General features: G+C 34.5%; 1 protein-coding gene across 1 annotated transcript; it reads left to right on the top strand.

Moving 5' to 3' along the window:
• The first annotated feature begins 3919 nt into the window (after positions 1–3919).
• TMEM17 (transmembrane protein 17) lies at positions 3920–10626 on the top strand. Its single transcript, XM_051975358.1, has 4 exons — positions 3920–4595; positions 7036–7139; positions 7297–7410; positions 8065–10626. The coding sequence occupies exons 1-4, from the start codon at positions 4496–4498 to the stop codon at positions 8368–8370; spliced, it is 624 nt and encodes a 207-aa protein (XP_051831318.1). The 5' UTR covers positions 3920–4495; the 3' UTR covers positions 8371–10626.
• The last annotated feature ends 14342 nt before the right edge of the window (positions 10627–24968 follow it).

The raw sequence follows: 24968 nt of genomic DNA, 5'->3' as shown, positions 1-24968 counted from the left end.
TGTGCTGAGCTGTGAATGATTTAAATAGCATACTGCTATTGGTAAGATATTCCTAAGGCTGTGATGTAACACAAAAAAAAGCAGGATAAAACAATTTTGTTTCAGCGTGCAGTAACAATAGTCCAGGTGAAAATATCAGCTGCTGGCTTTGTTAAAAAAAAAAAAAAAAAAAAAAAAGACCATGTTTCAAAACTGCTGATATTTGATTTTATTAGATACTACATCTGGTGTTTATAGCCTCGTCTCATTTGCCAGGGCCCCCAGGAGCATCAGTCTGGGAGCATAGCCAGTGTCTACCAACTAACTTAGTGTTGAAACAGAGATCCAATAGCTTTCTAATTTCAAACTCAAAGGCACATTTTTTCATTAACTTTGTTTTACCTACTGCTTATATATGTATATATTGAAACAAAGTCCTTTGACATGATTATAATAAAATTTGTATTAGATGTAGTTTCTTTTAATCATGGCTTTTTCAGAATATAATGAATCAGACTATCTCTACACTTTCTGTATATGCCACACAGAAAAAAAAGCTAAAGTGAGACAAATGTTGTAATAATTTTCTATTTTTATAGCAAATTAATTTTCAGAAAAAGTGGGATACTTGAAATAATCATACCAAATGATATATATTATTTTAAGCTTGTCTTATACCAGTAAACATTTTACCCTACTATGACGGGCCCTCGGGTTTCTGTTTATTAAATCTTTCACATGTGACTAGTAATCAACATTTAAGATGTTTTTGCATTGCAAAGCATACTATATAAGATACATAGACCTAGTGTTAAATTCACAAAGAAGTAAAATCTATAGGAGAAAGCAAATTTAGTTGCTTTCAATAAAAGGTGAAAGAAAAGGGAATGCCTTCTATATAAGAGGAATATAGCCTACAATTCACATAACACAATAACTTGATATTAGTGTAGTTTAAAATGCAACCCATTGCTTATGAAGATTAATTTGCTGGAATCAGACATAATTCATTTGACAAAGCTAAACTTTTTAAAAAGCTTTCTACTGATCCTTCTTTGTCAATTTTAGTGCTATTTTTCACATAGTTTGATACGCAACAAAAGCTCAGCAACTGATTGATACAGAAAGTAAACAGCATGGTAGGTAGGTGCAAGAATATACCACAGATCACAGAACTTATAACACAAAACATTTTAAAGGGAATAATTTTCTAATAAAATGTTCAATGGAGGAGTCTTTGAAATCAAAACATTAAAGAGGTTCTTAAACCACCTAATGTGGTGTGAAAAGATTTTTATTCTAATGTGGTTTGACTGTGTCTGTGATTTATAACCTGACTTATTAGTCTTTGTATAGGGTTGTGAATAGCAAATATTTTGCCATGATTTAAAGTGTTGATAATTATCTCTTGCTAATTTGAAGAATTTGAAGCAACTCAAGATGAGAGCCATTATAATGTGTATGATGTGAATCATTTCTAAAGGCATTTTACTAAATTTATTCAAATTATTTTCAAGATTCTGAAAAATAATCTACAACTACAATTTCTATAACTATCCATTTTATAGTTGTAGTTGGGGGATAGGTCATACTTTTTATGTAATTCTTCAATTACCTTTTAAAATATGAATTTAAAAGTATCTTCATTTTAGCATTATCTCATAGTAATGAATTAGGAAATCACAATTATAGAGCTGGAAGGGAAACACTGAGACAATTTAGTCCAATCCCCTCATTTTGTAGATAAGAAACTGAAATGCAGAGACTGAAATGCAGTGACCTGGCCAGTCATTCAAGTAGTAATAATATTAATAGGTAGCTTTTATATAGCATTTTGATGTTTGCAAAGCACTTTATAAGTATTATTTTATTTTGTCCTCACAACAGCCCTAGAAGGTAAATGCTATTATTACTCTTACTTTATAGATGAAGAAACTGAGAGAAGGTAAACGAATTTCTCAAGATTACATGACTTGTTAGTATCCGGGCAGGATTTTAATTCAGATCTTCCTTTCTCCAACTCCAATGCCTTCTTCATCATATCAACTAGCTGCCTAACAATAGACCTTGGATTTGAACCAATCTCTGAGCTCAGGTAAGCACCAGGAGGCCTAGCCATGAAGCCCTGCCACAAACAGATTTTTTGTCATGAGAAAACCTTGCCTCACTGTTGCTATTACGCCTCACAACTGTCGATACGCTACATTGACTCTTTGACTAGCCACAAATACATACATATCTATATCTGTATCTATATCTATGTCTAGATATCAAAGTTTAGCCACATTAAAGCAGGTTCCTCCACTGTGTTGGTGTCTAATTTCCCTCCTTGCTTGCAAACCTTTTCCCTCATTTTGAAATTAAACTTCTGTTTGATTCCTGACTCTCCTGTCTCTAGCCTGCTCTGTTCTGCTCTGGCCACACATGTTAGAAATGGTTTGATTCAGTTGACAACATTTAGCTACTGTAACACATTGCTTCCTGGGGAGGGGGGAAGATTTTATCCACTATACACTGCCTCTTAGTGTCAGTATTTTCATTATATCAAATAGCCTAAATAATATTTGGATATTTTAAAGCAAGTTATACTTTTAGAGTAGAAATTTTTTATCTGATCTGTAATTTTTAAAAATATTTTTTATTTGTCTTACATATAAAGTGTTGGGTGGAGTGTTGTTTTTTGTTATGTATATTCACGTAGTTCTGCTGAAATATATTTCCTCAAGTAGCAAAAATAGAAATCTCTAGCATTTCCCCTCCCAACAAATAACATTAGTAGACTAATGTTAGTAGACTAAATTATATTAGCAGGTTAATAAATAATATTAGTCTAGAGGAAGCAGTTTTTAAGTTTAAACTAAGATCCTGATGACCATTCATCAATTGGGAAAAGAGCTTTATAACTAAGGCTTGATTCTTTTTCCACCAAATATCAGTTCCATAATAAACACCATATAAACCCATTTATCCAACTTGATAGCTAAACAGAAATCAAGGAAAGTAAACATAGGACAATATATGTCTTACAATATAGATTGGATGAGCTCTTCCTTTGGGAGTCATATAACTGAGTTCAATCTAGAAACAGAGACTGAGATCTTACCCAAGGGAAAATTCTCCAAAATCTCTAGTGTAGTAAGTTGGAAATAGGGATATGATTGAAATTCTACTCAGAATCTTTCTCCCTTCATGGACTTGAAGAGGGTTTGGAATTGTATAACTTCTTTCTCGAAGCTAGAAGCAGAGGAGACTAATCTTTACATAGTCATGGAGTATCAGTAGTTGGCCCTATAAGTCAAGGGTTATGAATATAATTCATTTCCTTTGCAATCTTATGTATTTCATTTTAGACATTTAAAAGAGGAGTACCATAGGCTTCACCAGAGAGTTACACAAAAAGGTCAGGAATCCTTGTTTTAAAGTTACATTATAGGCTAATACAGTATTATAGTAGGCATTATTTCCAAATAAAGATATGACAGTATCCTCAAAAGATTGTAAAAACGCAGCTTTGGCAAATAGTAAAAGTTCTTTTATATCTCAAATGTTGAGCAAACAATTCTTATTATTGTAATACAATTTTCCCCTAAAATATTAGAGTACTAGAAGGACAGAAACATTGGCATAAAAAAGCAAGAAATTTAATTTGGTAAGGTCATTTACTCTTCTGCAAATGTTTCCCCTTCTCTGTTTCCCATCGTTTTCGTATTCTTTCTGTAAAGAAATATAGTGAGGTCCTATGATTAAAATGCTTCCAGGCTTATCCCCAAGGCTTAGAATGATGTCTGGCACATAGTAGGTGCTTAATAAATGCTAATTGGCTGACTGCCGATAATAACCCTTCCCTCCCCAACTCCCAGCGTTTTTGTTCTTTCCTTGTATTTTCACACCATTATTAGTGCCATTCTGTCCCCGGTGGGTCTGGCATCTCCGAGAAGCCTGTGTGCCGGGGGAGGAGGGGAAGGGGGGAGGGGGAGGGGCCTGTCAGCCTGCTGCTTCTCCAGCCTGAGAGAAGGAGGGGAGAGGGACGTGTACGGCAGCGACGCCTTCCTCTCGGCCCTCGTCTCTCCTCCCAGGCTCCGGCTCAGTCCAGGAGGCAATTTCCAAGGTCCAAAGGGGCCGTTTCCCCAAGCCTGGACTGAATAGGGAGCATTTGATGAAGGAGACAACTGGCCTCCTAGGACGGCCCAAGGCCTCTTTTTTCGCCAGAGACTAAATTTAGGGCCCTACATGTGACTGTGAGAGAGTAACATGTCTGGACCTCGGTTTCCTCGTGTGTAAAAACAAAAACGCAGGACTAGCTATTTCATCGAATTTACACAGGACCGCCGACCTTCCAGAGTCCGGCCTAAGAAGGCGGCCCCTAAGTGCGCAGGCGCCTAGATCCCGCCTGTGGTCCCGCCCCGCCTGGGTTGCCATAGGAACCACTACCTGCTGTGGTGGGGGAAGGGAAAGTTTTCCGAGGTTCCACTGGGAGCTAAGGGCGTGTGGGCTACTGGACACGTAGAGGGAAGCAATGGAGCTGCCCAATCAGGTCCGGCAGCGGCTGGCGAACTTCAGCCGGACAGTGTTTATCGACACAAACCGGACCGGACCGGAATTCTACGGCAACCCCGGTGAGTGGCGAGATCCTTAGAAAAAGGGGCTGTGAACAGTGAAGAAGTGGGTGGGGAGAAGGCTAGGGCGGGAAATGACGTTGAGCTCTTGCCCACACTAAACATGGCGGCTCAGTCTTCAATGAGGGTCTGGCTGGGTAGGGATAAGAATTAGAAGTAGGAGAGGTCTTTTCTTCCAGAACTCTTTCCCAAACATTGATAATGGGGCTTGGACCACTTGAGGCCCCCTTACTGGGAAAGAAATGAATTAATCAACTAGCCAATCAATTAATGATGCCCTATGGTAGATGTAGTCCAGTGGTACTCGACTCTCCCCTTTCCTCTCTCCCCTCACCTCCCCCCTCCCACCTCAAGATAGAGACCAAAGACTCCAGATTCAAGTCCAGATTCAACTGTGTGATCTTGGACAAGTCCCCAGCCAATTCTTTTTTAAGACTACAAATTACTCACTAGTGCATGAACACAAATCCCTGAAAGAAGCTCCCTAAACAGATTAAATCCTAGGTATGCGCCTAAAAAAGAAAAATCGCACATCTCAAAACTGCCCAGATCAGTTGTTGGCCCTTCTGGAAAAAATGTTTCTGGGTTGCTTCTATCCTCTATCCGGGGGTCCTCAAACTACGGCCCGCGGGCCAGATGCGGCAGCTGAGGACGTTTATCCCCCTCACCCAGCGCTAGGAAGTTTCTTTATTTAAAGGCCCACAAAAAAAAGTTTCTGTTTTTACTATAGTCTGGCCCTCCAACAGTCTGAGGGACAATGAACTGGCCCCCGTTTAAAAAGTTTGAGGACCCCTGCGTGCCCTTTCTCAACTCTAAAGTAGGGATAAGAATAGCACCTACCTCCCAAACCTGAAACTGGCATTTTTCTGCCATACTCCCTAATTCTTCCTTTTAATAGAAAACAGCTCTTTCTACGTTTTCTGTTTTCAGTACTATAAGAAATCGATATTAGGTTTTTAAAATCTATAGTCTTAAGTTTTTACCACCACAGCTTTTTAGCACTGGATTCATACATCCTTGCAAGTCCAAAGGGATTAGATTGAGCTCATAGTAGGTTTAACCTTTTAAGGTAACTGTCATTAATACATGAATTTTTTCAAGGACTGAAGTTTAGAAAATATTTTTGTTGTTAAGACGAGAAATGGTATTGTTTATTTTTAACATGTTGTTTACAATTATTTAAAAGGTTCCCCTATGGAAATGTACTTTGGAGTAGAGGATATAGAGCCAGGCTTAGAGTCAGAAAGACTCAGATTCAAATCCTACCTCCTACAAATCCTAGCTTTGGCTCCTGGGGCAAGTCATTATCCTAAACTCTCAGGTTCCAGGACAATCTTTAGACTTTAAACTGCAGATCAGGAGCTGATCTAGCACTGGGAGAGGAAATTTCCTCACTGAGGGGTTCCTTGTACCAATAAAATGATAACTAGTGGAATGGTTTTTGCAATTTCCTTCTCCAGCTTTTTTGACAGGTAAAGAAACTTAGGCAAACAAGGTTAAATGATTTGTCCAGGGTCATATGACTAGTACGTACCTGAGGTTGGATTTGAATTCAGGTCTTCATGACTCCAGGCTAAGAGGTCTATCCACTTTGCCACCTCCCTGACTGATAGAACAGTCTTCTCTGCACTCCACCTCCCATTAAAAAACTCATAGAGATATAATAAAGGGGTAATAAGCCTGTAAAATATTAAGCAACTAAAGAATATGGATTATTTCAAAATATGAACTTTTTGCATATGAAATATGGCCTCATATTCTGGAATTTAACTAACTTTGTACTTTAATTCATGGAGTCTATGTTACCTCCTTTAGTACTTCCTTTTTTACAAAAATGAAAACCTACTATATCAAGTGTTACAACCAATATAGATAGTCTCTGGGAAATGTAGTAATTTCTTGTCAGAATAAACTTATCATTGGCATAATCCTTATAACAATAGAGGAATCAGGACAACTCTATTATGAAGAGCTTGGTTTTAAGCAGTGATGTTATTTATTTCTCACATTTTCCCCCCCAATAAAAGCTACTAATTATTATTAGCTTATACATATGGAGGCCATGCATTGGCTACAAGAGCAGTGAAAGACCTAACAGACAATAATTACAAAGTGATAGTATACTATATTGAAAGACATGTTATCCATTTTCTTGGCACTCAAGATAGGCAGCCTTCTTTATATAGCAGTTGATTAATATGTATTTATTTAATTAATAGTAAGGCCAATAGTCCTTCTTTTGATAGTGGTTCAGAATTAGCACAAAATTTGAAATTAAAAAATCATAGCCACGTCATTTTGGTCGTCTTCGAAAATGAAAGACAACAACCTGTTATTAATAATGTTTATTTTGTGGAGAAAAGAGGGCATTTCTGAAAGTTTCTGCAATATTATAGTTGAGGTTTTTTTTCTTTTTCTTTTCCCTTCCTTTCTCCTGCAGATAATGAAATAGTCTCCAGTTTGGCATTACAGATATCTCTTTATTTCAACATTTATTTCTTTCCCTTTTGGTGGGTGTGTAATATCATCATGCTCCACCTGAAGGTGAGTATAAAATCTGATTATATTGTTAACAGCATAAAGGTCTGCATCCCTTTATTTTAAACTGAAATATCATGGGCTTCTGTGAATTAGTTATAGCATTACTGCCAGGATGATGTAAAATAATATTAACATGTTGTCACTTTGGTTTTGTCTGCAGTATCCCATCTTGCCTGATTATTATAAATTCATTCTAGTCACTGTCGTTATACTAATAACCTTAATTGAGGCCATCCGGTTGTATTTAGGATATATGGGCAACCTCCAGGAAAAGGTAAGAGCTTGTTTCATACTGTTAGACTTATTATCAGTGCTATATTTAAATTCAAGTAGACTTTCCACTTTGCCAATAAAACACTATTTTTATACCAAATGGAATCTTAGGAACCTAGATCTAAAAATGAAGAGAAAAGGCTTTCATCAGTTTTTCCCAGGTTACATGAGACTCTGACTCATTCTAGCTAAACACTTTCTATCCAAGAGTAATAATATTGGACATTTATAAAACAACTTAAATTTTACATAAAATAGCTTATTTGATCCTTACAAAAACCCACTACAGTATTATTGTCACTTATTTATGGAGGAGAAAACAGGCAGTTGCTAAGTATAAGCAGCAAGATTCAAACCCAGTTCCTTTCTAAGTCTATTGCTTTTCCTGCTTTGTAGTTATATTAATTGGATATACTTTTAACTTCTGTGCTAGTTTGAGCTCTTCTTAAATGGTTTGATTTCCTTTTACTTTATCTTTCCAAATGAATTATAAGTTCCTTCAGAACAAATTCTCTATCTTTACTACTTTTCATCCTTCATATTGCCTAACAGTGCTGGCCCAGAGTAAGTTCTAAATAAGTATTTATTGACTCATTGTGGTTATAGCCTTATTAAAGGAGTAAAATTCTTGTTAACAATATTTTTATTATTGCAGGTTCCAGAGCTGGCTGGCTTTTGGCTCTTGACCCTTCTGCTGCAATCGCCCCTAATTTTCTTCTTGCTTTTTAATGAAGGTCTGACAATTCAGCCCCTGGAACGAGCAGTCAACATCATCTTCACTTTCTTCCTAACATTCCAAATTGTTGTGGCGTTTCTTGCCTTAAAGAAAATGGCAAACCAGTTGGCCGCTCGATTCCACCTCCAAGATTTTGACCATTTTGATAGAGAAAAGCGGACGACACATGCTTCTAGGTTTCTATCACAACATTTAGAGGAGATTCATCCCACAGCTGTTGAGTAGGAGTCTATACAAGAAACAGGACAGATTGTACCAGAAGATATCTAGAGCTGGGAAAATAATCCTTGTTGAGAAAAAAGAACAAAGCAAATGCTCTATTATATTTTTGTCTTACTTAAAGAAATTCTGTGGTGTGAGAAGAGAGGCAGCTCCAGACTGGCTTTATCTCCACAATGCCAGAAACACAGGTGAAAAATGAAAACTAATTCTAAAGTATAATTATTATCCAGATCATGCCAAATATTATGAAAACAGATTTTTTTTTTTTTAGTTAACATTTTTAGTCTTGCTCTTCCTGTATATTTGACACATTGTGGCTATAGCCTTAAAATAAAATCTGTTCAGTATCCTGGAGTAGTAGAAAGATATCTCTATTTATAATCCACATTTCTATCATATTTATCATTTTAATATCAGTATGGTTTTTTGCTTTTCTTTGCGTCTTCTCTTTTTCTCTGGCACATCTATTAGTATTTCAGCTATCTCTTTGGGCACCCTTTTTTCTTTCATGAAGCATACAGAAGTACATATCCTTGTTGCTATTCTCTGCTTTTAGAATATTTGTAGGGAAGACAATAGATAGGGCTTTATGCCCACAGTAGTGTTGAGTACTGGCTATAATGCCCATCTTATATATAAGAAGTGCTTGGGGGAAAGAGGGCAACATTAATATTGTAGAATAACATTTATGATAATAGTATTATTTTCTAATTATGTCATGTAAGATTTTGTCCAGTGTTGTGAAAATGTTTTCAAAATAATTTAAAATATTCTTATATTAAAGCATCAGCCAACATTCATTCTCCAGTGTAATTCTTTAAGCATTGAGGTATTGGTGACTTCTCTAAGATTTCATTTTTTTATCTTTTCATAGACTCTATTGTTAATTCATCCAGGATTAGTTAATTAAGAATTAGTTAAACCAAGGATCAATGAATCTTCAAAAAATATTTTGTTAAGTGTTTTTGAATATAATTTGTTTCTTTTGTAATCCTATGTATTTAATTGTATTAATTGTAATCCTATCTATGTGCTTTTAAAAAACATAATTTTGAGAACTGAACATAGGCTTACCTGGACTGATAAAGTAACATATGACAAAAAAGATTAATAATCCCTAGGTTAGTTCTAAATGAACTTAATTTATGTTATATGAACAAGCAGGTAATTTGATTTGTGAATTAGGATGTCTGTTTTGTCAATTTTTAGTTAAATGAACCATGCTTATATGACTAAATCAGCATATTCTCTTCTCACTAGAGGAAATCTACTTGATAAATTCAATTAAAATCATAAAGTTGCTTGATGACTATACAACTAAAAAATGGGAAATTGGATGATTTTAAAGGGTTATTATATTTTTCATCAATGCTTTTATAAAAATATGAAGTTGCTTTTCTTTATTAAAGGAAGCAGAGCCTATTATCTCTTTCAAAGACAGGGTTATGATTACACTGACAAATTTTTCTTTAAAAATTTTTTAATGTAACTCATGCAAATTCATTTAATTCCAAGGTCTCATCTCATTTATTGTTATATTTGCTTCGTGGTTTTCAATTTCTTCCCCTTCTACTAAAAAAAGAAAAACTTTAGAGTTTCGGGATAGACTATATGAATTTTTTTATCTGCATCATTTTCCTTGAGATCAGTTTAATTCATACAGTTCCCCCCTCAAGAAGGAAGGGGAGGACTGCATTTATCTTTGCTCTTATTCTTAAAGTTCATTTTTTAAAATTTATTGAAGCCTTTTACGTTATAGTTATTTCTGGAAAAATTCTCCCTCTAGATAGAACAAAGGAAAAACAATTATGCAAAAGTACCTGACAATGCATTTTTCCCTGATAGCCTTATTCGTTTACTGTGAGAAAGGAGGTATTTATGTTTTATTATCTGTTCTCTAGGACCATTATTTTTTCAATTACTCAAGAGTTTAACCTACTTTTAATGACCTTCTCATTTATATTGTTATAGTCAGTGTCAAATTGTCAAATATTATCATATATTCCACATCATCAATTGATAGGATTTTATCAATAGAAATGACATTAAAGAGGGATATTACCATCTATTTTACTGCTGTACTCTAAAGATCCATGGATGATGGAACCTTTATATCTGGCATGCAGCTGAAAACCATATATATGTATTCTCTCTTCCATTAAAAAATAATCTCCTTGAGAGAAAAATTGTTTTACTTTCCTATTTGTTCCACAACCTTTTTCAGATAACAAGTGCTTAATAAATGCTTTGTTTATTGGATATTTTGTGCTTTTGGTTCTATTTATTTTAATTCACATCAATTCAAGCACATATTCAAATTATGCATATTTGTTATTTCTACATGATAGTATTTCATTCTGTTTATTTGCCATGTGTTTTTTTTTTCAACCATTCCCAAATTGAAGTTTTATTTCCTATTCTTTTCTAAAACAAATTTTGGTATATATTGAGTCATTTTTTTCTGACATTGATCTCTATAGGAGATCAAAATATATACACATATATATGACACATTTATAGTACAATTTAAATACATTACTTGCAGGACATTTCTACTTTTGTTTTTCACTGTTTCTTTTGAGAATTTTAATCGTTTGCTCTTCTAGATGAGTTTGTTATTATTTCTTTTGCTTTATAAATAATCCTTTAGTAGGTTGATTTGTGTTCTGAATTAAGAAAATTAGTTTAGCTAGTAACCTACTTATATTGGCTCAACCTACTTATAAGCAATTGATAAATCTCCATTTATTTAGGACTATCTTTATTTCCATAAGTGTTTTGTAGTTTTATTTTTATAGTTCCTCTGTTTGTCTTAGCAAATAGACTTTCAAATATTTTACATAATATGTAGTTAATTTAAATGAAATTTCTCTATTTCTTCCTGTTGAGTTTTGTTGCTAATATATAGAAATGATGATAATTTATATAAGCTTATTATGTCCTGCTACTTATTTCAATTAATTTTTAGTTGATTTAAGCAAACCATATTTTCATAAAGTGAAAATTTTGTTTACTCTTTTGCCTATTTATTCAATTTCTTTTTCGTACTTCTTTGTTAAGTTAAATTTTATTTTTTTCAATGAATAAAACTAATTTTCCTACTTTCCTTTTACCCCCACCTCATTCCCCACTTCTGGTGGAAAAACTCTTGTTACAAAGCTTTTTAGTCAAAGAAAGACAAATGTTTGTATTAGCTATATCTAAAAAATATGTTTCATTCTTTACCCTACATCCTCCACTTCTCATTTGGGAAGTATAGCATGCTTCATTTGTATTTTTCCCCCCCTAGTCAAGGGACAAAGTTTATTCTAATAGTAATGCCATTACAAAGCAGACTGGAATTCTAAAAGAATTCAGTAGAGAAACAGAAGCAAAGAAATACATTTATCTAGTTTTCAATCATTGATATGTTAATTCTATGGCTCCTAGATAGGAAAGAAGAATGGTTTCCGGAATTTGGTTCTTGTTGACAAGATTACCAGTATGTATAATAATGCATCATTAATATTCTTTTTTAAAAAATTAACTGTATTTCAATATATTTAACATGTATTGCACTATCTGCCAGCTGGGGGAGGGAGGAGGGAGAAGGAGGGGAAAAATTTGGAACAAAAGGTTTTGCAAGGGTCAATATTGGAAAAATTACCCATGCATATGCTTTGTAAATAAAAAGTTTTAATTTAAAAAAATGAAGGTGAAATAAAACAAAGTTATTCATGAAAAAATAAATAAATAAACATGGGTTCAAGAACTTTGAATTTGGGGGGAGTGGGGGAAATGGACATCGTGAAACCAAATTAAATTGTACATTGGCCCTGGATTCAAGAGACATGAATTCAGATCTGGACTGAGACACTTAGAAGCTGTGGGACTCTAGGCAAGTCACTTAATCCCAATTGCCACCCCCACACACAAAAAAAAACCCCTAAAAAAATCAATTATTGTTGATCAAAGTTCTTAAATCCTTCAAAATTGTTTTTGCAAGGATTTTACATAAAATCATCTTTCATTTCTGCTCACTTCTCTATGCATCAGTTTATACAAATATTCTAGGTTTGACTGACTCAAACTAAACTTTTCATCATTTTTAAAGTATAATACTATTTCATTATATTCATATGCTATAATTTGTTTAGCCATTTCTTAATTGATGTTTAGCCCTTCCCTTTTTATTTACTGTTCTTTGATGTTACAAAAAGAGTATAATAAACATAAAAATAGAAATATTTTGTATTTATGGGGTCTTTTTGCCTTTTTTGTTTGTTTTTATTAACTTTTTAAAAAAGTTTACTGATTATCATAAAACACTAGTAAGTGCAAGATAAAACAAAATGTGCAACTGGGATCTAAGTGACCAGGGCTAAGGGGAGACTCAACATTGTGCAGCACAGTATATACATAGGGCAGATTGATGCATACATGCATCAGATAGCTGCAGACAGAAACAAGATGTAAAAAGAAAGTGTGAAGGGAGGGGAGGGGGAAGAGGACCACTGGAGAATAACAGCATTGAATGAATTGGTTTCCTTCATGGTCTGGCTCTCATCAGCCAGTTCTTTTCTGAAAGAACATGGCCATAAGGACAAAGGTCAGCTGCCATCACTGGCTGGGTTTTGACCATGGAAAGCTGGATATTACTGATTCTATGATGAAGACTAAATTTCTGTCCTAGGCTCCTGCCATCAGCAAGCAGGATTTTGATGTTGAGCCCTGACTCATCAGTGGCGTCATTTCCACCTACTGAGTTGGAGGACTTGTGTTTAATGGCTAGGGGGTAGTACTGCCCAGTTTCTGAGCTCTGGACAATGAAAACTTTGAAGGTTCCCTTGAGCTTTACAAAGTCCTCATCTTGATGCTTCTCCACGACTTGTCCTGCATGTGAAAAACCTTCATAACTCTGGGAGTGCTTTATTTCTGCAGGTAGATTCCAAAACTGGGCATGGAATGGGTCTGGGTAGCTTCTCAGTTCACCACTGTCCGTGCTGAATCCACTCTTCTAGAGCCTCAATACTGTTTGTACATCTTGGCCAGAAAATTGTCATCTTTCTCCTGCTACCTAGTCAGACTCCTGATGGTATCCACCCTCTAGTTTGGGTTTGCTAGTCTCATCAGAATTCTTGGCCATTTGGTTGGCAGCCATGTTCCTTGTTATGCTTGAACAGATCTTTCACAAATTCACTGAGACTTTTCTCTTTTTTTTCAACAACATCCATATCTTTCTGAGCTTCTATTATAAAACCTTAGACCCTTTTCATCATCTTCATCATCTTTTTGGCCATGAACAAGGTCTCTGAATAATGTCATCTTCTTATCACAAGGAACTGCACCTTTGGATGAGGAAATGGGTGCTGGCTAGGCAAGTGAAATGGTGTTCATCTCTTCTATCTTCAAAAAGCTGGCCAGGGTAATATACAGGTCTCATCCAACTAATTGGAAGAAATGAACCTGGTTCTCCGTGGCCTATGTCATTGCCACAAACTCCTTCAGTTCCTCCTCCTACTCTATATATTTCCCTTCTAGTATTTATACAGCAATTTTGGTTGACTAGTGAGTTTATAATTCAGTAGCTGGGTTTTGGGGTTTATCAGATAGGATCTGATTTTTTTTTTTTTTTTTGCTTCTGTATGATATATATCGAATCTATATACCTTTTCTATTTCTTAAGCAACTGTTGTGATGATTTCTGCTTTGTAGTATGGTTTTGAGATCTGGTAATGGTAGGCCCTTTTTTTCCCCTCTTTTTAAAAATATGGTTTCCCTTAACATTGTTGACCTTGTGTTTATCTAGATCAATTTCATTTTTAATTTAAATTAGCCTTGTATCCCAAAGAGATCTTAAAGGAGATAAAGGGACCTACATGTGCAAAAATGTTTGTAGCAGCCTTTTTTGTAGTGGCAAGGAATTGGAAACTAAGTGGATGCCCTTCAGTTGGAGAATGGCTAAATATGTTATGGTAAATTAATGTTATGGAATATTATTGTTCTGTAAAAAATGATCAGCAGGATGATTTCAGAGAGGCCTGGAGAGACTTACATGAACTGATGTTAAGTGAAGTGAGCAGAACCAGAAGATCATTGTACATGGCAACAAGATTATATGATGATCAATTCTGATGGACGTGGCTCTCTTTAACAATGAGATCATTGAGGTCAGTTCAAATGATCTTGTGATGAAGAAAGCCATCTACACCCAGAGAGAGGACTGTGGGAACTGAATGTGGATCACAACATAACATTCTCACTCGTTTTATTGTTGTTTGCTTGCTTTTTGTTTTCTTACTCATTTTCTTTTCTTTTTGATCTGATTTTTCTTATGCAGCAAAATAATTGTATAAATATGTTTACATATATTGGATTTAACATATATTTTGACATGTATAACATATATTGGATTATTTGCCATCTAGAGGAGAGGGTAGGGGAAGGGAAAGGAAAAATTTGGAACACAAGGTTTTGCAAGGGTCTATTTTGAAAAATTATCCATGTATATCTTTTAAAAATAAAAATCTGAAATAAAAAATAATAAAAGTAAAAAAACCCACAAATTTATCTCGTTATTACTTTGTTTTAATTCTGTAAAGTAACCCTTTGATAATTTGTAGGACATTGAATAAGCAGATTAATTTAGTTAGTGTTGATCATTTTTATTATCCTGGATCCACCAACTCTCTATTTTTCCAAATTACTTGGTTCTAGCTTTATTTGTGTTGAGAGTGCCTTTTTTTGTTTTTGTTTTTTGGGGATTTTTTTTTTTTTTTTGGTATTTATGTGGTTCCTGTGTTTGTTTGTTTTTTTTTTTTTTTAAGGGAAAAATCTTCAATCTTTATTGAAGTGAAGAGGTGAAAAAGGATTGCGATAGCAATATGGACAGCTGCGACAGGAAGCCAGCTAGCAGAGGGGAATTGGAGGTGAAGGACAGTTGTGATAGCAATGCAAGCAGTCTCTCCTTCCCCTTCCCTTTCCACTCCCTGCCTCCACCCACCAAAATTGTCATTTCCTATACAACACATCAGGACTTGCACAAAGAGTGGGCGGGGCCATTCTTCAAGTATATATATTAATAGAGTATGGTCCAATTACTATTCAGCCTCACGTGCTTGGGACCTCAGTGCATCAACTCGAGCTTCAGCCCATTACAGGAATTGACTAAGTTGTTTAGCAATATCTTTTTTTTTTTTTTTTTAATATGGACTTTGAACACATTGTTGCAATTGGTACATTCAGTCCATTCAGGGGTTGTTATAGTATGATTATTGAAATTAATTCAAAATTATGTTACAAAATTATACTATTACCTTTTTTTATTATTGTTTGTCCTTCATTCTCTCTTTTTTTTTTTAATTTTTTATTTAATAATTACTTTATATTGACACTCGTTTCTGTTCCGATTTTTTTTTCCCCCTCCCCTAGATGGCAGGTTCCTGTGTTTGTTGTAGCAGATAGACTCCCAGGTAGTTTATAAATTCTGTAGTTTATTTAAAATGGAATTTCTCCTCTCTCTTCCTGATAGGTTTTGTTGATAATATGTAAAATTATTAAGATTTATGTGCTGACTTTCTATTCTATTACTTTGTCAAAGTTATTATTTCAATTACTTCTTAGTTGACTATCTAGAGTTCTATAAATAAAGCACCATATCATCTTCAAAAAGTGGTCATTTTGTTTGCTCTTGTGTTTATTCTCCCAATTTCTTTTCCTTGTCTGGGAGAGCTAATTATGATGTGTGATGACAATGTACATCTTTGCTTTACTTTTTCTCTTACTGAAAAGGCCTTTATTTTATCTCAGTTTTATAAAATGCTAGCTTTTTTGTTTCAGTAGGTACTATTTATCATTTTAAAGATGAGCCTTTTATTTTTTTTATTTTTTGGCTTTTTAGGGTTTTTAAAAGACATAGGAGTTTTATTTCATCAAAAAAGATAGTATCTCTTGATACAATCATTAGATCATTTGGGATTTTTTGTTGCTAATAAATAATCTACTATAGTTAAAATTTTCCTGATATTAAACTAACTCTGAATTTCTTGTATAAATCTTAACTGGCCATAATATATTATCTCTTTGATGGGTAACTTCTTTGTTAATATTTTATTTATAATTTTTGCTTTGATTTTTATTATTGATATTGATCTATACAAGTTTTTTTTTTTTTAAATCTGGTTTATCTCTCTTGTTTAGATATCAAGACCATATTTGTATCATAAAAAGAATTTATAGGATTGCTTGTTTGCCAATTCCTAAGTACTATATTGAGTAATGAAATGTTTAATAAAATTTATATGTAAATCCACCTGGTATTATATTTCTTTTTTCTTTTAGCATTTCATTTATGGCTTTTCAGTTTCTCCATCTTAAGTTGTGTAATTTAAATAATAGGTCCTGTTAATATGGGTGTTTTTTATTTTTGTAGATACTTTTTTCATTTCAATTACATTATCAGTTTGTTAGCATATAATTGGGAAAGATAGTTTCTAATAGTTTCTTTTATTTCTTCCTTTGTTGTGATTTGTTCTTTTTAGTTTGGATATTGACAATTTGATCTCCTCTTCCCTTTTAAGTCAAAGTATTGAATATTTTATCTACTTTCATGGTTTTTCTTTATAATGTCTTATTTTGCTTATTCAACTGCATTCAATTTTTAATTGCTTGAATTAATCAATTCAATGACTTTTTCTTTAAATATTATTAATTTCTTTTTTATTTTCAGAATTTATTTGGATATTAAATTAAAGTTTTACATTTTATTGGTTTTTTTTAATATATATTTTCTTTTTCTTTTCTTTTTTTTAAATAACTTTTTTATTGACAGAACCCATGCCAGGGTAATTTTTTACAACATTATCCCTTGCACTCACTTCTGTTCCGATTTTTCCCCTCCCTCCCTCCACCCCCTCCCCGAGATGGCAAGCAGTCCAAAGCCCTCATTCCATCTGTCCTGCCCACTTCTCTAGTCTTCTTGTATCTCCCTCACTCTTTACCCTCCATAATATACTAGTAACATTCTCCTCTTCGCTGTTCCTTGAATAAGACTCTTCTTCCTGACTGGGCATTTTCACTGGCTGTCTCCCATGCCTCAAATACTCTGCCTCCTGGCTTCTCTGGCTCTCTTTAAATTAGAATCCTACCTTATTTAAATAGAAAGCTTTTCATGATTCCCTTTATTTCCAATGTCTTTTCTTTGTTAATTATCATATATCTATATATCTTGTTTGAATATATTTATATGTCTTCTCTTTTAGATTGTGATCTCCTTGAGAGCAAGAAACTGTCTTTGACCTTTTTTTTTTTTTTTTTTTTTTTTTTTTTGTATCCCTATCCCTTCCCACAATGCCTGGAACATAGCAGGTGCTTAATAAATATTTTTCAAATGACTGATTGACTAAAAATTTTAATCATATCCTTAACTTCTTTCCTATTTACCTTATAGTTAGATTTATCTGGGGATCTAAGACGAGTATTTTGAGAATTTTACTTTAAGAATTTAGTTAATATATCATTTGGAGCATATATATTAAATATTAATATTAACTCATTATTATTGGTGTTTTTAGGCATTATATAGGTTCCCTTTTTTAACTTTTTAAATCAAATCTTTTAAAAACTGTTGCCTTGTCTGAGACCATGATTACTTTTTTGAAAATTCTTCTTTAAAAAATGTTTTTAATATATAGAGATTTATTTCATGAAGGTATTTCTCAATTACATGTAAAAAAATTTTAACATTCATTTTTAAATTTTTGAGTTACAAATTCTCCCTCTCTGTCCTTTCCTCCACCCTTTAAAAAGGCAAGTAATATGATATGGATATTTTCATATTAGCTATGTTGCAAAAGAAGCCACACACACACACACACACACACACACACACACACACACACCCCAGGCATATACATCCAAGAAAAATAAAGTTAAAATGTATATTTCAATATGCACTTAGAGTTCATAAATAAGATCATGTTTACTATCCCTGATTTTTTTGGTTTACCTGAAACATGAGGTTTTGTCTAGTAAATTTTAATTGTGCAAGACTTCTTGTTTCATTCTATTGCCTATAAACAATATATTGTTGGATTCAACAATCCTCCAGTGTGCGCTGAGTCTAATCCATTCACCTTAACAATTGTTGTTATTAACTGTGTATTTTCTTCCATTCTATCCTTTTATCTTTCCCTCCCTTTATTTCTTGTCCCTTATTACAAGAAGATATTGAGAGGTAATGTTGTATACAGCACCATTCATCTGCATTTGATATAATGGACTTCTGTCTCTCTATTCTTTTCCTCTCTTCCAGTCCACTATCACAGATTATTACCCTTTATTTCTTTCCTTTTATCCCCCCATTGATGTTCCATCCTATGAAGATGGAGTTTGTTTTGCTTCTGACTAATCCCCTCCTAAACCTATCTTCACTTTTAATCTGTCTCTTCTCCCCATCCTCATCTGATTCCCTATGTTTAATTTATTTCATACCAAATGCTTTGTGCAAGTGTGTGTGTGTGTGTGTGTGTGTGTGTGTGTGTGTCCAGCCCTCCTTTGTACAGTTCAGGTGAAAGTAATGTTTATGTGTAATTTATCTCCCCACACTTTCTTTTATACTTGTATAGACTTCTCATACGTCCTGATTATGTGAAATAAATTCATCCCTCTCCCTCCCTCCCTCTTTCTCCCTTAACGTATTTCTTTCCCTTCCATTTTCTTTTTCTCTTAAGAGCATCAAGATTTAACAAAACTGCTCCCAAAACTTCTTTTTTACACTCCCAATATGATCCTTGAAGACAACAGAATTCTATGGGGACTCTTTTTTTTTTTTCTCCTTCATTAGAATACTAACCCTTTATCATCATATTATCCTTTCCAGTTGCTCAAAGCTATTATTATTTTTTGTTTGTTTCACTTGACTTTTGTATTTTCATTTCTAAGTATTGTAGTTCTTGTCCCTTCATCAATAATACTCGGAAGTCATCCACTTCATAAAAGATCCATTCTTCCTCCTTTCTCTACTTCCTCCCTTTCCCCTCTTCCCTGCCCTCTCCCCCTCCCCCCCATTATATTTAGCTTTTGCTAGGTAAATAATTCTTGATTGTAAATCTTTAAAATTTGCCTTCTGAAATGCTGTTTTGAAATTCTTTCTTCATTTATGATGTTGGCTGCTGCAAGTCTTTTGTGATTCTTAACTGTGTGTGTGTGTGTGTGTGTGTGTGTGTGTGTGTGTGTGTGTGTATTTCATCTTTGAATTCTTTCTTCTTTTGCAGTATTTTTCTTTCACCTGGAAGTACTGAGATTTGGGTATGAAGTTCTTGGGAGTTTTCATTTTATTGTTTCTTTCTTTCAAGAGATGACTAGTGGATTCTTTGTTTTCACTTTTCTTTCTGCTTCCCATAGCTCTGAGTATTTTCCTTCATGATTTCTTGGAATACAGTATTTATAATTTTTTATGATTGAGGTTTTCTGATAATCTGATAAATCATAGACTATCTCTCTTTGGTCTGTTTTCTAGATCAGTTGTTTGTTTTTGTTTTTTTCATAGAAGTTACCCTATAGGGGCAACTAGATGGTACAGTGAATAGAGCCAGTCCTGGAGTCAGAAGGACCTGAGTTCAAATGTGACCTCAGACATTTAACACTTCCTAGCTATGTGACCCTGGGCAAGTCACTTAACCCCAATTGCCTCAGCAAAAAGAAAAGAAAAGAAAAGAAAGAAAGAAAGAAAGAAAGAAAGAAAGAAAGAAAGAAAGAAAGAAAGAAAGAAAGAAAGAAATTACCCTACATTTTCTGAGTTGTCTTTTTTTTTTCAGTGCTGAGATTTCTTTTCTTATTTTCAAGAAACTTCTTAGTTGAGTAAGGTTGTATATCTCCTATTCTGTTTAATTTCATTTTTTTTTTTACTTTCAGAATTCTTATTTCTTTTCCTATTCTTTACTTGTGAGCTTTAATTTCATATTTGTGAATACTTTTCAATCCCTGCTTCATTTCTTTCATGAATTGCAATAGAGCAATTCTACAATTGTAATATAATTCTTAAAATTACAATTGTAAATTATAATTCTATTTTTAAAAAAAGATAAATGTTTTATTTTCTTTGAAATCCTTATGTCAGATGATTTCAAGTTATTTTTTTCTGGGTATGTGTCTTGAGGCTTGTTCTTGACTCCATAAAATTTCTTTATTGTTTTCTCTTGTATTTATTAATGTTTTTCAGCCTTGCTTCCTGTACTGGGACATTGTGATAGCGCCAGACTGTGAACTTCAGGAAGAAATGATGGGGTCTTGTTTTTTTTTAAACTGATTTTCTCCAGTTTTGCCTATCCAGCCTCCTATTGGGCATTTGGAACCACAGATATTTTAAACTCAATATATCCAAAACTCTATCTTTCCCCTTTCCTAATGTAATGCCTGAGAAACTGAGGCAAGATAGAGGTTAGAGAGTTATAATAATTTAATTTATTGGAGAATAAATCAATTGACTGGATCGGACTCTCATCTCCAAGTATCCAGTCTCAAATGTGGGTATAGAGATTCTACATAGGGTGACAAAAACAATGACATAATGGGGAGGTACCAGAGATGGGAAAGTTATCTAATATTCTAATGAGATAAAGTATCTGATCTGATAGATTAGGATGGGGAGCAGCATCTGATATTCTAAAATATAAGACCTTTTATCTTTATCAATTATTCTGTGGTCAAGAGGGAAGGGTGGTATGACAGCCTGAGATTTGGGGCAGAATAACTGAGGCAGGGCAGTTTAAGGAGACTTGTGGCATTACACTAACTTCTCTCAAGGACACCACCATCCTCCCAGATACCAAGGCTCATAACTTAGATGTCATTCTCAATTCTTCACTCACCACATCCAATCAATTAATAAGTCCTTCTTTCCTTACCTTCACAACATCTTTTATATATACTCCCTTCCCTCCTCTGATATACCATCTTCCTGGTAAGGGTATTATAATATTACAGTTGGACTATTGCAATAGCCTGCTGGTTGTTATCCCTGCCTCTCCAATCTCTCTCCACTTGAGTCTGTCCTCTGTTCTGCCATCAAAGTGATTTTCCTAAAAAATAATAAAGTACAGATCTGACCATATTGCTCCCGTTTACCTATTGTATCAAATATAAATATATTTATATATGATATATTATATATAAAATCCTTCAAAGTCCTTCATAACCTGGCCATATCTGGATGCTCATCACTGGAGAATGGCTGAACAAACTAACATATGATTGTGGTGAAACATTATTGTTCTACAAGAAATGACAAGCAAAATGGTAACTTTTATGTATTCATGCAAAATGAAGTGAGCATTACCAGGAAAACATTATATATACTAAAAGCAATATTGGATAATGATCAACTGTGAAAGATTTGGCTACTCTTATCATGATGGTAATCCAATACAATTCCAAAGCACCCATGATAAAAAAAATGCTATTCAATTCCAGAGAGAACTGATGAATTCTGAATGCAAATTGAAGCATAGGAATTTTTTATTTTAATTTTATTGTTTTATTTGAGTTTCTTTTGCAACATGATTAATATGGAGATATATCTGGCACGACCTTACCTGTAACTGCCTTCTCAAGGAGGGGGTGAGGTGGAATGAAGGAAGAGAATTTAGAACTTAAAATTGAAAAAAAAAATAATGATACACATTATTTTTTATATAATTGGGAAATATTTAATGAAATAAATAAAAAGAAAACTTTTTCAAAAAGAAAAATAAAATTAACCTGGCCCCATCCTTCTTTTTCAGTCTTCTTACACCTTTCTCCCTAATACCTATTCTGTGACTCAATGATACCAGCCTCCTTTCTATTCTTTGAACAAAACATTCTATCTACTTACTCCATGCATTTTCACTGGTTATCCCCATACCTTTAATTCTCCATCCTTATCTATATCTCTTGCCTTCTCAGGCTTCTTTCAGGTCCCAGCTAAAATCCCATCTTCCTCAAGAAATATTTCTGATAATGACCAGCAGGATGAATACAGAGAGACTTGGAGAGACTTACATGAACTGATGCTAAGTGAAATGAGCAGAACCAGGAGATCATTATACACTTTGACAACAATATTGTATGAGGATGTATTCTGATGGAACTGGATTTCTTTGACAAAGAGACCTGAGTTTCAATTGATAAATGATGGACAGAAGCAGCTACACCCAAAGAAAGAACACTGGGAAACGAATATGAACTATTTGCATTTTTCTTCCCTGGTTATTTTTACCTTCTGAATCCAATTCTCCCTGCGCAACAAGAGAACTGTTCGGTTCTGCAAACATATATTGTATCTAGGATATACTGCAACATATCTAACATATATAGGACTGCTTGTCATCTAGGGGAAGGGGTGGAGGGAGGGAGGGGAAAAATCGGAACAGAAGCGAGTGCAAGGTGTAATGTTGTAAAAAAAAATTACCCTGGCATGGATTCTGTCAATATAAAGTTATTATTAAATAAAATAAAATAAAATACAAAAAAAAAAAAAAGAAAAGAAATATTTCTGATTCCACCAGCTAGTTCCTTTCCTCTGTTGATTATCTCCAATTTATTTATTTATTTGTTTGTATATAGTTTGGTTGTTATTTCCTCCATAAGATCGTGAGGTTTTTGATAACAGGGATTGTTTGCTTTTCTTAGTATTCCTGTATTTCACACAGAGCCTGGCACATAGTAAGTGCTTAATAATGCTTCATGACTTGGTGGATCTCTATTTTCCAGTGTCTGATTAATAAGCACTGTGTTCCTCAAGTATTTTAGGAGCAGCTAGCTGGTGAGCTTTCTCCCTTGTTAGTCTGTATTGGTAGGGGTGGGAATGGTGAAGGGAATAAGCATTTATATAATATGGAAAATGGTAAACTCCATGTGTGCGGTTGTTGTAACATTTTCAGATGAATAATGACATTAGGGGGATTGTGGATTTGCACATGAATTGGATTTGTGAGGCAGTTGCACAAAGTCATCAGTCTCTCTCTTCCTGAGTCATCAAAGTCCAGTGGTCCCAGTGGTTCCAGAATGCATAACTTTGATGTCTTTGATGCTTGGTCAGGACCAAGCTGTAAGAGCTTGCTACACATGCTTCAGTCACCTTCCTGGCTGCTGGGACAAATTGTCCATATCTGCCCATTCTGCACTGACATGAGGCCTGTTAGTCACCTCAACCTGCCGTTGCCCATCAGCCAAGAAGGTTTTATTGGGGTGTGGCCACCTCATATGCTACAGCTTCTAGGAGCTACAGGTGAGAGGTGGGTGAAGGTGAACCCCAAAGGTGAATGAGCAGCTCTAAAGAGCAGGAGAAGCCCTCATGTCAGAGGTGCCAGTCCTTCCTGAACACCCCACAGGTGTAGTGAGTTCTACATGTAAAGAATGCTGTTGTGTGATGCAAAGAGGAGGTAGACATCTCTAGGTTCTTCTGCCCTCATCCTTCTCCAGGGGAGACTTTCATACTTTTATTCCAGCCAGAAAGAGGAACAGGAAGTGGGGCTGGAGACTGACCTGCTCTCTTCAGAGAAAGAGGTTATTGCGCTAAAATTTATCTGTTCCCTTGAAAATTGTTAGTCTAGGGCAGAGCTTCTTAAACTTTTTCCACTCAAGACCTTTTTTCACCCAAGAAATTTCTATGCAACTCTAGGCATATATAAATTAGGTATACAACTCAAACGTTTACTGATAATAAATCATAATTTCATGACTCCCACATTCAATTAAGTGACTCCACATTGAATTACAATCCAGTTCAATAAACTTTGGTCTGGGAGGTACAAGATCAAGTTCTATCTAACTTCTGATCACTTCATCTTTTCTGAGGAGAAAAGACCTCATAATCTCTTTTCCACATAATACCAGTTCCACAATGAAAACACATAGAAAAAGGCAAAAAAAAGCCTCATCCATATCAGCAACAAAACAGAAAATCAGAGAAAGTTTACATAAGAGAACATACACCAGACAATGCAGAGTAAAGGAGTTCCTCCCATTGGGAGGGAGACAGCTCCATCAGCTCCTCTCATATTTTCCCAGTCTCTTCCTTTAACAATCTGAAGTGGGGTTGGCTCTGGAGGTGGGAAGTGCTTGAAACGATTCCAAGCTTGAGTCCCACAGAAGACTCAAAACTTGATGAGTCCCCAAAAGTGAATCTCAAAGGAGACTGGACTTGAAGAGTCCCAAAGCCTTTGGACAGTCCAAAAGAAGATTGGTGATGGCTATACCAAAATTTTTCAGAAGAATTTACTACTAAGAACCATATGAAAGTATTTCAAATCACTAATAATAAAAGATATATAAATAAAAGCAATCCTGAGATTTCATCTCACCCAGAAAATTGGCAAAGGTGACAATAGTAATAACTGGGATTTATTAAACACTTTACAAATATTATCATATTTGAGCCTCACAACAACTCTAGAAGGTAGGTACTATTATTGTTCTCTAGTTTTACAAATAAGGAAGCTGAGGCAGACAGGTTAAATAACTAGTTGGGGTCATATAGCTACTAAAATCCTGTTACTTACTAGTAATAGACCAACTTGATTTGAACTTGGGTCTTCCTGACTCCAGGTCCAGTAATCTATCCAATATGTCACCTAGCTGCT

Source organism: Antechinus flavipes, chromosome 2 (genome assembly GCF_016432865.1).
Source record: "Antechinus flavipes isolate AdamAnt ecotype Samford, QLD, Australia chromosome 2, AdamAnt_v2, whole genome shotgun sequence".
NCBI classification, from domain to species: domain Eukaryota; kingdom Metazoa; phylum Chordata; class Mammalia; order Dasyuromorphia; family Dasyuridae; genus Antechinus; species Antechinus flavipes.
This window is presented reverse-complemented; position numbering and strand designations above follow the sequence as displayed.

Coding starts and splice junctions, on each gene's coding strand:
- TMEM17 (XM_051975358.1), top strand. CDS start 4,496: ATGGAGCTGCCCAATCAGGTCCGGCAGCGGCTGGCGAACTTCAGCCGG. Junction 4,596..7,035: donor GGAATTCTACGGCAACCCCG/GTGAGTGGCGAG, acceptor TTTCTCCTGCAG/ATAATGAAATAGTCTCCAGT. Junction 7,140..7,296: donor TCATCATGCTCCACCTGAAG/GTGAGTATAAAA, acceptor TTTTGTCTGCAG/TATCCCATCTTGCCTGATTA.